Source organism: Hemiscyllium ocellatum, chromosome 7 (genome assembly GCF_020745735.1).
Source record: "Hemiscyllium ocellatum isolate sHemOce1 chromosome 7, sHemOce1.pat.X.cur, whole genome shotgun sequence".
NCBI classification, from domain to species: domain Eukaryota; kingdom Metazoa; phylum Chordata; class Chondrichthyes; order Orectolobiformes; family Hemiscylliidae; genus Hemiscyllium; species Hemiscyllium ocellatum.
Window position 1 is genome coordinate 39,892,433 of NC_083407.1, and position 13,224 is coordinate 39,905,656.

The window sequence follows — 13,224 nt, forward strand, 5'->3', positions numbered from 1 at the left end:
CCGGAAGTGAGGGCACCAACCCGATTCTTACCTCGCCGGAAGACCGGGCTGCAATGCATGTTGGGATCTGTAGTCCGGAAGGTGTCTGGGGCAACCTTGCAGTAAAAATCAAGTTTTAGGGCCCCAGTAATGTTATTCTCTTCGTCTCGTTGTCTTCAAGCAACAACAAACACACGATCTGTATGATAATCCAAAGTGGATACAAATTACTTCAAAATGTGAAGTGATTCACTTTGGTATGAAAAAGGCAGAGAGAGAGCGAGAGAGACAATTAACGGCTCCAAAACTGCACATTCCCAGAATCCAAAATAACAGGAAAAGCTGGAAAACCACAGGAGGTTCGGTGGCATTTCTGGAGACAGACAGAGAAAATGTGCAGATCGATTATCGATTACCTTCTTGATGAAAGTGGACGGGGCGCCATGGCTTGTCGGAAATCTACATCAGAACAGAGGGGAGTATCTCAAAAAGGAGATAGTGAAAGTGCAGAGCCAGCACGTTCCTGTCAAGGTGAAGCGTGGGACAAAGTTTTGATTAAATATTGAAAAATGTATAGGATTGGAGAATGCAAAAATAAAGTGACTAAAATAAATTCATAAGGCATTGGTATAGTGGGCAACGAAGATGGTCACCTCGGGATCTTGATCAGGTGGGCCAATGGGTGCAGGAGTGGCAGATGAAGTTTAATTTAGATAGGATGTAAGGGGCTGCATTTTAGAAAGGTAAATCAGGGCAGGACTTATACACTTAATAGTAAGATCCTGGAGAGTGTTTCTGAACAAAGGCACCTTGGAGTGCAGGTTCAGAGTTCCTTGGAAGTAGATAGGATAGGATAGTGAAGAAGGCGTTTGGTATGCTTTTCTTTATTGGTCAGTGCATTGATTATACGAGTTGAGAGATGTTGCAGCTGCGCAGGTTACGCCACTTTTGAAATATTGTGTGAAATTTGGTCTCTCTCCTATAGGAAGGGTTCAGAAAAGATTTACAAAGATATTGCCAGGGTTGGAGAGTTTGAACTATAGGAAGAGGCTGATTAGGCTGGGGCTGTTTTCCCTAGAGTGTCAGAGGCTGAGGGGTGACCTTCTGGAGGTTTATAAAATCATGAGTGGCATGGAGAGTATAATTAGACAAGGACTTTTCCCTGGGGTGGGTGAGTCCAGGACTCGAGAGCATAGGTTTAGGGTGAGAGGGGAAAGACATAATAGAGACCTAAGGGGCAGGTGGTGCTTGTTTGGAATGAGCTCCAGAGGAAGGCTGGTACAAATACAACATTTAAATGGGACTAGGTTAATTTAGGACGAGTCGGACTGTAAGGGTCTGTTTCTGTGCTGTACATCTCTGTGACTCTGTGACTCTATGACTCTCCCCCCCAAAGAACTGTGCAGTGGTCACTCTTATTGATTGTGTCCTGGACAGATGCGCAAGTGGCAGGTCGATTGGTGAGCTGAGGTTAAGTATGTTTTTTTTCCTCTTGTTAGTTCCCTAATTGCTGTAGAACCATTCTGGCAGCTATGTCCTTTTGGATTTGAGGCTTTTTGATGGACATTTAAGTCCCACACCCAGAGTACATTCTGTGCCCTTGACATCTCAGTGCCTCCTCCAAGTGTTCTTAAACATGGAACAGTACAGATTCCTGGAGTGTAGGGGTTGTGGCAGTGGTGGGGAAGCTCTGGAATCATGTATAGGTTATTACAATAGTTTTCTTTTCCTGAAGTTGGTTAGTGATCCAGATGTTTTATGACAATTGCTTCATCGTCCTCATTACTTGTTTTATTCCATATCTTTTATTGAATTCAAATTCCACTATCTGGCACAGTGGGATTCAAACCCAGGTCAGCAGCACATTACATGTGTCGCTGGATTACTAATACAGAAAAAGACTACTTCGTCGCCTGGATAGATCAGATTCCTGTACTTCTATTCTTATGTATGGTTGTGTCACAATATTTTTTCCTTTCCTGTATGTTCTTACATGATTAGACAACTCATTTGGGGTACTAGTATCAGTGCTGGGTAAAGTGGGGACGATATCATTACCACACTGGGATCAGTGTTCTTGCAAATCAGATAATTAGGGAACTAGACAGGGCTTTAAATTAAACAATGAGGGTGAAGGATTAAGTTTGGGTAGATACAGCAAATCAAGGAATATAGTCAAGACAGGAGAGCAAAATAGTAATGTGAGTATTAAGAGTCAGAATATGGCAGGAAGGGATAGGAAGAATAAACCTAAAAATACATCAACAGTCAAGAGTAGATGTTAGAATAGAGTATCTGGATCAGTGGTGCTGGAAGAGCACAGCAGTTCAGGCAACATCCAACGAGCAGCGAAATCGACGTTTCGGGCAAAAGGCTTCATCAGGGATAATCCTGATGAAGGGCTTTAGCCCAAAACGTCGATTTCGCTGCTCGTTGGATGCTGCCTGAACTGCTGTGCTCTTCCAGCACCACTGATCCAGAATCTGGTTTCCAGCATCTGCAGTCATTGTTTTTACCTTGTTAGAATTGAGTAGTAGAGTTGGGGCAGCACGGTAGCTCAGTGGTTAGCACTGCTGCTTCATAGCACTAGGGATCCAAGTTTGATTCTAGCCTTGGGTGACTGTCTGTGTGGAGTTTTTACATTCTCCCTGTGTCTGTGTGCGTTTCTTCCCACATTCCAAAGATGTGCAGGTTAGGCGAATTGGCCATTCTAAATTGCCTGTAGTGTTAGGTGCATTAGTCAGAGAGAAATGGGTCTGGGTGGGTTACTCTTCGGTGTGGACTTGTTAGGCCGAAGGGCCTGTTTCCACACTGTAAGGAATCTAATCTAATCTTTAAAAAAAAGGAGTTTATCTGAACATGCATAGTATTTGTAACAAAATAAATGAATTGAATACACATATCAAAGTAAATATGATCTGATTGCTGTTACAGAGATGGGGCTGCATGATGACAAGGATTCCATCCTGAACATTGAGGAAATATATGACATTTAAGAAAAATAGGAAGCTAGATAAAGGGACAGGAAGCTAGATAAAGGGACAGGAAGCAGATAAAGGGATAGGAATAGCGCTGACAGGTAGAAAACAGAGAGTACACATAAATAGGTCTTTGTCCAATTGACAAGATGTAGTGAGTAAAATACTGCAGGGATGTGTTGTTGGGCCCTCTGTTTTTTGCAATTTATATCAAAGGTTTTGATGAGGGGTATAAATGCAAGGTAGCTAAATTCAAGGATGACAGAAAGATGGGAAAGAAATTATGTGTTAAGAGCACATGAAGCTTCAAGATGGATCGGAATAACCTGAATGAATCGGTAAAATCTGGCAGATGGAATACAATGTGGCAATCAGAACTGTTGTTCACTTTGGCAGGAATGATATTACTTCAGAGTATTACTTAAATGGAGAACCACTACAGAATTCCAAAGTATAGAAAGATCCAGGTGTTCTAGTGCATGAGTCATTAAAAGTCAGCATGCAAGCAAAGGAGGTTATTAAGAGTAATTGGGTGTTATCGTTTATTGCAAGAGAAGTTGAACATATCAGTAAAGATGTTTTGTGTCAATTATACAAGATATTGGTCAGACCATCTGACCAGAATTCTTATCTCCTTTTCTAAGAAAGAATATAAGATAGCATGATGTAAATGCAATGTAAATGTAAAGGCAGTTCAAAGTAAATTTACTAGATCGGTATCTGGAATGACTGGGTTAGCTCATGAGTTAGGTTGAACAGGATGGGCATGTGCCTACAGAAGTTTAGGGGAGTAAGTGGTAACTTAACCTTTCCATCAGGACGTAACATATTTCAATTAAGTGGCCAATGGATAAACATATGGATGATAATGGATCCATATGGGCTTTAGACTGGTTTCACGGATCAGTGCAACATTGAGGGCCGAAGGGCCAATACTGCGCTGTAATGTTCTATGAAGAATGTAGAAAAGATGTTTTCTCTTGTGGATGAATGCTAGGGGATCGTTTTAAAATGTAAAGATCTCCCTTTTAGGATGGAAATGGGTAGAATTGCTTTGTCTGACAGAATTGTACACTTTGGAACTCTGCCTCAGAAAATGGTGAGTGAGGCAGGATCCTGATGAAGGGCTGTGTCCCGAAACGTCGAATTTCCTCTTCCTTGGATGCTGCCTAACCTGCTGTGCTTTAACCAGCAACACATTTTCAGCTCAGATCTCCAGCATCTGCAGACCTCACTTTTTACTCATTGGTTCACACACGAGGATTAAAACGGAATAAACTAGGCGTACTCAATTATATATATTAATTATAGGAAATATATATTAAAATGATACTTCTTAATAATTCTTACAATTTTGTCAGTAGTATTAATTTAAAACTTACGTTATGATTAAATATTAACTTGCTCCACTATTTGCCAGGAGAATAACTAAAACGAGCTTTGGAGATTACTTAAAAATTTCTGCTGTTGAAGTAAATTACAAGAACTACTACAATACAGATGACTCATAGTGATCAATAACTTATCATATTTCGTAGCCAATGGATCCAACTTGCACAGTCAGGGGAACTCACTGCCACTGTTCTCTCTAATAGCCCTTTGTTGTGCACAACGTATATTATACTATGTGCATGATCCCTTTAAAGAAACAGCTGTTGGTTGGTGCATGCCTTGCTTGTCCTTTACCCTGCTTTTTCCCATCTGTCGCACAACTTCTAGGAAACATTGCAGTATTCATTGAACTCCATGTGTCTTGTGCTAACATGCATCTCTGGCATTCTGCTGGCTTAAAACCAAAAATCACACTCTTAGAAGGCAAGGCTTTAGAGAGCGTACGTTGCAGATTCTCTAAGCTGCTAATGGTGTAAGGAATTCTAAACAAAAGCAATGCATTAGAAGTGTTTACATTAATGAAAGGAAACATTGTTTACAATGTCAAGAACAAGGGTTATAAAAGCAATATTAAATGTAAGCAATCGATAATAAAGGTCAGAGGTGACATATTTCAACAGCTTTGGAGTTTGTGCAGTTCATGTCCAAGGTTACTGGTAGATGCAACCTCTATTTCAATATCCGATTGGATAGGGAGACAATGGGTTGGAGGAAAGGGTGAGAGAGGTAAGTGCATTTGGAAATATTTGTTTGGATGGTTGGTAAATGGTAGTACAAACTGGTCCTGCTGAACAACCTTTCTTCGAATAGTAACTTCTATGTTCTAAGTCTGTTGTTTAAAAACGATATAAATATTCTGTGTTGAATGTAAGCATTTTATTGATGCCCACATACAGTGTCTGGGTACTTTAAATACATGACTTTATGCTATTGTAATCGTGCAATAAAACGTGAAAGACCTAATAGTTTTAGTAGATAGCATTTTGTGTTTTATGGGGATTTTCACATTTCTGGCATCAGTGTGATTGGGATAGGGACAGATTGGCACCTAACCTCTGGATTGTCCTCAATATACAGGTTGATTCCATCTCTTTAAAGTGGTTACTTAAAAATTAATACTGATATTTAACAATAACTACTTTCATCTACTCACAGATAGATAAGGGTGAGCATAACTGGCCTATATTTTGCAAATATAAAAGTTTAAAATTTAGTTGTTCTCTGGAGTTTTGCTGTTTTTCTGAGCAGTATGCAAATTTTCACAAAGCATTTGAAATTGATATTTCTACCATTGGTTTCTGTTACTGCTGCTCCATATATAGTTTATGTTAAAATTGCCTTTCTAATACATTGCTTTTTTTTCTGTTTAATCATCATTAAAAATATGTTAGGAACTGATTCTTTGTGAAGTTACCACGATGAGGCGATGCAGACGTTAAATACTCAGTCATTTTTTAAAACATGCCTGTTTTGTTTTGAGTTTTGTAGAATTTATTTAAGGTCATTTTTCTCCAAAGTGAAGAGCCGGGAAGCATCTCTGTTAAAGATGTAATGAAAGAAAATGTACATTTATATGTTGTCTTTTACCAGGTTAGAATTTTCCAAAGCTGTTTTTAGTGAACAAAGTATTTCTGAGGTGCAGTGACTAATGCAATGCCAGAAACACGAAAACTAATTTGTATGCAGCAAAGTCTAACTAACAGCGATTAAATAATGGTCAGATAAACTGTATTTATGATGTTGATTGAGGGATAAATATTGCTCAGGGCTCAAGGGATTGCTCTTTCTTCAAAATAATGCTTTGAGGCATTGGCCTGAGAGGGCAAATAGAAATCTCATTTAACACCTTATTTAAAAAAATTAAACAAGATTCCCAAAATAGGTTTATAATACCGATAAATGTGAACATTGGAAATTAGGAGAAAAAGTTAACCAGACATTCTGGAATTCAGCTGGTGCAGACAAGAAATCTATGGAAATATAGAACTTTTAAATATAATTGTTGTTCTCCATGGAGTTTTGCTGTTTCTGTTAGCAGTATGCAACTTTTGACTAAACATTTGAAATTGATGATTAAGATTTAAGGACTTTAAAGACTGCTTCTGTTGGTCAACACAAGTCAGAGCTGTTTTACAGTAAACAATTAAAATAAACAGGGTTAGATGTCAATTTTAAAATTGTAGTCATCTTATCCTATAAACTGAATTACACAATTTCATTTTGGAAGGTGATTATATCGAGTGCCAAATCCAACTATGTCTCAAACGGTATAGATATTTCTGACCGGACGAATAAAATACATTAAAAAGTGATGCATCAAATAAACTGTTTCTTTTCAAAGCCAAGGAACTCCAGTGCATTTTTGGCGAGGAGCTTATCCTGAAAGACAAATGAAACCATTTTATGATAAATTTGAAAGATTTCTCATTTATATGGATTTAACTTTATTCAGACCATATTTGTTGGATGGTTGTGTTTTCCCACCCTTCCATCTGAAAATTTGATGGGGAATGTATTCCTACCAATGCTCGCTGCACACTTAATATTTAGCATGGTATTAACTAGCTAAGGATGAAACATTTGCTTCCAACTGGGGAGGAAGTTGCACTTTAGAGAACTGCTGGTCCGTTGAATGACTGGCACTTTTATAGCCCAGCTTCGCCAAGTTGAAGCGGTGGGAGAACAGCCAATCCTGACAAACAGGAGGTAATGAAGACCAGACTTGACGGTAAGTTGAGGGCACCAAGGGCAAGTGTGATCTAGGGCTGGTGCCTTTACAGCTGCAGGGGACCTCAAAAAGAGATACCTCCCTCCTTTCACAACAACGATCCAATGCAGCTAAACCTGGCTGGCTACCTTGTTGGGATAGGCCTTGCCCCACCAAAGGTGAAAAAGTAGTCTCAAGAATTTTGCTGGGACAGACCAAGTGAACAGGGTTGCTACTGATACCAAAAACAAAGAACTGCACACATGAGTGCTTGAGTTTTGAAGAAAGGTTCATGGACCCAAAACATTGACAGTGCTTTCTATCTCCACAGATACTGCCAGACCTGCTGAGTTTCTCCAGCTATTTCTATCTTTCTTTCGGGGTGCTACTGCATTTGTCTTGGAAGCAAGTGGTTTGTCCAAACCAAAATCACTCCGATTAACCTGCAGCCAATCTAATGTTTACTATATCTATCATCTGCAGCAGTGCAAAGTCTGTAACAACAACTTTGTCTGAAACACTCCATATACTGAATCATAAAAAAAAGGCTTCCAAAATTCCAACAAATGCAACCACTGTCCCTGTTTGAGCAGGACCTGTTGAACATTTTTCTTTGGAACAAATGAATTTTGATATTGGATTTATGTGAGTGAATTTTCAGTATTTGCCTTTTTGTGTCAGTTATTTATTTATAGAAGTTTATGACTTATATGAGGAAAGTTGGACAGCAGGGATTTGATTGGATTGGATTGTCCAATGGAGATGATTGGATTGTGAGGTGATTTACACCCAAATTGAAGTGGGTAGAGGCAGAACACAGCAGTCAGTTTCCGAAACTAAGGAGAACTAACTGTACATTAAATTTACAGATCAGTAATACTGAAAACAAATTAATCCAAATAACATCTCATAAGAATGTTAATTGTCTCAATAATTACATGTTCACCAGCACTAATTAATATTCTGCCTGAGGTGAGTGGATGACCCGTGTGTATCCAAATATGCCTCTATTAAATAGGAGAGTGATGTGCTGAATTGTCAGGGGTGAAATTTTCCTTTTATATTTGAAAACCAAAGGAGCACATAAGCAACTGACCTGAATGTAATTTAGAACATTGTTCAAGATTGATAGTAAATTTTTACGTCTTCCTAAACTGAGTCAGCATTAAGGATGGAAAGTAGCAATTGACTTTAAGTATTAATCCAGATGTTTCTGCACTGTAGTTAATATTCAGATAATATGTCAGCTTGGTTCAGTTGGCGTCATCATTTTTTGAGTTAGGAGCTGGTAAACTAAAATTCCAGTCCAAATGTTATCACATTCTAATTTGTCACTTCAGTGCAGTATGGAGTATTACATTGCTAAATTGGAGCCAAGAGACTGGAGAAATGTCAGAATGGGAGTTGTATATGTCGGGAGTCCATCTTAAATCTAAGATGAGGAAAAGCTGCATCTGGGATACAGAGAGCAGAATAAAGGCTCAAGTGTGAGCAGGGTGGAAGTTTGACAGGCGGACAGAGAATTATCACAGTGGCCAAAAATTGGAATTCCTTTTCAATAATCCAGCTGGCCTATGATGCTATTGTTGTTAGCATGGGGTAGTTGCCACTAATGTAGACATGTAGTATTATCATATTATGCACACACAATGCTTTGAATAATGCAGATCTCAACATTAATCTTACTTTAAGTTCATCACTGAATTCTTCCATAGATTCGATAAGAGCTCCTGGTTTCAGTTCACCCAATGGGAATGGATAATCTGTCCCCAGCATCACCCTGTCCTAAACCCAAGAGACAGTTATTGGGATCATGTATAAAATTGATTATTTTACAGATAAAGGTTTTAGTACTTTGTTCAAGAGGAAAAGTGCTGTAGAATCCAAAAATCTGAAGTTAAAACAGAAAATGCTGTAAATACACAGGCCAACCAAACACCTCCTTTCAGCCTACAAGTGTGACGTGTGAGATTCTGGTTTTCTGTGTAATTTTCAGTTGGTTTGTGTTCAACTAAGTGAGTCACCATGAGATCACGGACGTCAGAGCATTGCTTCTTATTTGATGTTAGCACAATAGGATCTAATTTCAGGAGCAAATCTACTGTTATTTATATTTCACTCCTGTGACACACTTATTCAGGCTTATGATGAGTCATTGATTTTGATTTGGGGAATAATCACACCTTCAGTACATCACAAAGATATTATCCTAAACAGGTTCATATTCTATGTAGCCAAAGGCAGAGCTTTATGGGAGTAAGCCTTAGCTTGGTTTCAAACTTAGAGTCATAGAGATGTACAGCATGGAAACAGACCCTTTGGTCCAACCTGTCCATGCCGACCAGATATCCCAACCCCATCTATTCCCACCTGCCAGCGCCAGGCCCATATCCCTCCAAACCCTTCCTATTCGTATACCCATCCAAATGCTCTTAAATGTTGCAATTGTACCAGCCTCCACCACATCCTCTGGCAGCTCATTCTATACATATACCACCCTCTGCGTGAAAATGTTGCCCCTTAGGTCTCTTTTATATCATTCCCCTCTCACCCTAAACCTATGCCCTCTAGTTCTGGACTCCCCGACCCCCAGGGAAAAGACTTTGTCTATTTACCCTATCCATGCCCCTCATAATTTTGTAAACCTCTATAAGGTCACCCCTCAGCCTCCGACGCTCCAGGGAAAACAGCCCCAGCCTGTTCAGCCTCTCCCTGTAGCTCAAATCCTCCAACCCTGGCAATATCCTTGTAAATCTTTTCTGAACCCATTCAAGTTTCACAACATCTTTCTGATAGGAAGGAGACCAGAATTGCAAGCAATATTCTGACAGTGGCCTAACCAATGTCCTGTACAACCGTAACATGACCTCCCAACACCTGTACTCAATACTCTGACCAATAAAGGAAAGCATACCAAACACCTTCTTCACTATCCTATCTACCTGCGACTCCACTTTCAAGGAGCTATGAGCATGCACTCCAAGGTCTCTTTGTTCAGCAACACTCCCTAGGACCTTACCATTAAATGTATAAGTCCTGCTAAGATTTGCTTTCCCAAAATGCAGTGACTCGCATTTATCTGAATTAAACTCCATCTGCCACTTCTCAGCTCATTGGCCCATCTGGTCCAGATCCTGTTGTAATCTGAGGTAACCCTCTTCGCTGTCCACTACACCTCCAATTTTGGTGTCATCTGCAAACTTACTAACTGTACCTCTTATCCTCGCATCCAAATCATTTATGTAAATGACAAAAAGTAGAGGGCCCAACACCGATCCTTGTGGCACTCCACTGGTCACAGGCCTCCAGTCTGATAAACAACCCTCCACCACCACCCTCTGTCTTCTACCTTTGAGCCAGTTCTGTATCCAAATGGCTAGTTCTCCCTGTATTCCATGCGATCTAACCTTGCTAATCAGTCTCCCATCGGGAACCTTGTCGAATGCCTTACTGAAGTCCATATAGATCACATCTACTGCTCTGCCCTCCTCAATCTTCTTTGTTACTTCTTCAAAAAATTCAATCAAGTTTGTGAGACTTGATTTCCCACACTTAAAGCCATGTTGACTATCCTGAATCAGTCTTTGCCTTTCCAAATACATGTACATCCTGTCCCTCAGGATTCCCTCCAACAACTTGCGCACCACCAAGGTCAGGCTCACCGGTCTATAGTTCCCTGGCTTGTCTTTACCGCCCTTTCTTAAACAGTGGCACCACGTTTGCCAACCTCCAGTCTTCCTGCACCTCACCTGTGACTATCGATGATACAAATATCTCAGCAAGAGGCCCAGCAATCACTTCTCTAGCTTCTCACAGAGTTTTCGGGTACACCTGATCAGGTCCTGGGGATTTATCCACCTTTAACCATTTCAAGACATCCAGCACTTCCTCCTCTGTAATCTGGACATTTTGCAAGATGTCACCATCTATATCACTACAGTCTATATTAGATTACTTACAGTGTGGAAACAGGCCCTTCGGCCCAACAAGTCCACACCGACCCGCCGAAGCGCAACCCACCCATACCCCTACATATACCCCTTACCTAACACTACGGGCAATTTAGCATGGCCAATTCACCTGACCCGCACATCTTTGGACTGTGGGAGGAAACCGGAGCACCCGGAGGAAACCCACGCAGACATGGGGAGAACGTGCAAACTCCACACAGTCAGTCACCTGAGGCGGGAATTGAACCCAGGTCCCTGGCGCTGTGAGGCAGCAGTGCTAACCACTGTGCCACTGTGCCGCCCTATATCTTCCATATCCTTTGCCACAGTAAATACTGATGCAAAATATTCATTTAGTATCTCCTCCATTTTCTGTGGCTCCACACAAAGGCCGCTTTGCTGATCTTTGAGGGGCCCTATTCTCTCCTTAGTTACCCTTTTGTCCTTAATATATTTGTAGCTTGAAGCTGCCATTGGAGCAGACATTAAAATGATTAACAATATGGACAATATAAGCCAGAATCTTCCTTTCTTTCCAGATTTGGAGAGATTAATTGGTATTGTCATGTCCCTCTTGTGGACATATCATTCCTACTAGGTTGGCAAAATTTGAGATGCTTGCTGTTTCCAATCCATATTTATTACCTCAGCTCCTGTGGCAATTTAGAAGCAAATGATAAAATTGAGCAAATTGATTAATCTTCATGAATTTGCAATCTATTCATTGCATAATGCAAAAATGGTGAACTTAGACTATACATTCACTTTGAAATGGTTGGCAATGTTATTACAATTGTCCACTTGCTTTGATCCACGAATTATTCGTATCTCTAACAGAGCAAAGTGGATGCTTTTTGTTTTGTTACCCATGTTTCACTCGTGCAGAGTGCTCTTTGAAGTTGAATAGCTAGAAGCTAATTTTTATCAATCTTGTCAAATATTGAAGTACGCTTAGTCTACTTTATGACATTGTTGTCCCAGGAACAGTACAGATTGCTGTTGATCAGTGGTACTCACTCACCTTGCAAAATAGTTTTATACTCAACAAGGATTTACGCCTATTTATGGTATCCAAGATTGACTCTCAAGGGTATGAAGTGACATCAACCAGAGTAAAGTCTGCACCTGATAATGTCCAAGCCATTCATGTACTTCACCCTTACACAAATGTGAAAGAATTGTCATTTTCCTCAGTATTACAATCGTTTCTATCTTAACCTGTCTCTAAGCACTCAGAGATAATGGAGTCTACTTGAAAATTATTGCAAAAGGATACATGATGGGAATCGACAATTACACAGCAAACAACATTTTAAATGTTAAAGGCAAACAACATCTGTGGTAGACCTTTTCAACCCACATGCAAAAGCTTTTTGTCACAACTGGTACAGCAGGAACTACGATAGGAACTGTCTTTTCCCAGTGCATTGAAGGAAGCGAAATCCATTGACAGAAACTGCAGGCAAATACTTTATTGGAGAACAGGAAGCACTGGCCTGCATCTTCACTTGTGATCATTAGCATGTATTCCCAAGTAGAAAATCCACCTCTGCATTGATTGCTAAATGCTGACTACATTGTTAGTCTGTCAGTATCTGATCATTGATATCTCTGCATCTACTGATGGTCAGATCTTATTCATTAGTATGACTTGGGGTCAAGTATCTCACAAACAAGTTGATCACATAGAACATCAACCTCAAGTTCACAGTTCTAAATGCAGATGAAAGATACTTCCATTTAGATTAGATTACTTACAGTGTGGAAACAGGCCCTTTGGCCCAACAAGTCCAGACTGACCCTTCAAAGAGCAACTCACCAAGACCCATTCCCCTACAGTTACCCCTTCATCTAACACTATGGGCAATTTAGCATAGCCAATTTACCTAACCTGCATATTTTTGAACTGTGGGAGGAAACCGGAGCACCCAGAAGAAACCCACTTCTCAACGCTGATTTCTGTACTTAGGAAAAACAGGCAAACTGACCACTAAAAATCAACATGACATGTGTTTATTGTTTTGGAAGGTTTAATTTAAAGTAAGGTTTTTAGTTTGTCAAAAGGAAAAGATCCAATTGTTCAGTGTTTGACTATGATCTGGTGATTGATCTAATCTCTTTGATAATGATTGGTGACTGATCTAGTCTCAGTGTATTTGATTGGTTAAGTCTGGGTATTGACTTTGAGCTTCAATTAAATAGAGAAGCTGCTGGAACC

The 13,224-nt window shown here is 40.0% G+C and overlaps 1 protein-coding gene across 1 annotated transcript in view; it reads right to left on the bottom strand.

The window, feature by feature from the left end:
* Window positions 1-6,665: 6,665 nt before the first annotated feature.
* The window catches only part of acmsd (aminocarboxymuconate semialdehyde decarboxylase), a 53,424-nt gene continuing 46,865 nt past the window's right edge, over window positions 6,666-13,224 (bottom strand). Inside the window, exons 9-10 of the mRNA XM_060827746.1 lie at window positions 8,743-8,841; window positions 6,666-6,728 (exon numbers count right to left, since the gene is read on the bottom strand). Of these exons, the coding sequence (XP_060683729.1) occupies window positions 6,666-6,728; window positions 8,743-8,841 (162 nt within the window). The remainder of the gene's footprint in view (window positions 6,729-8,742; window positions 8,842-13,224) is intronic.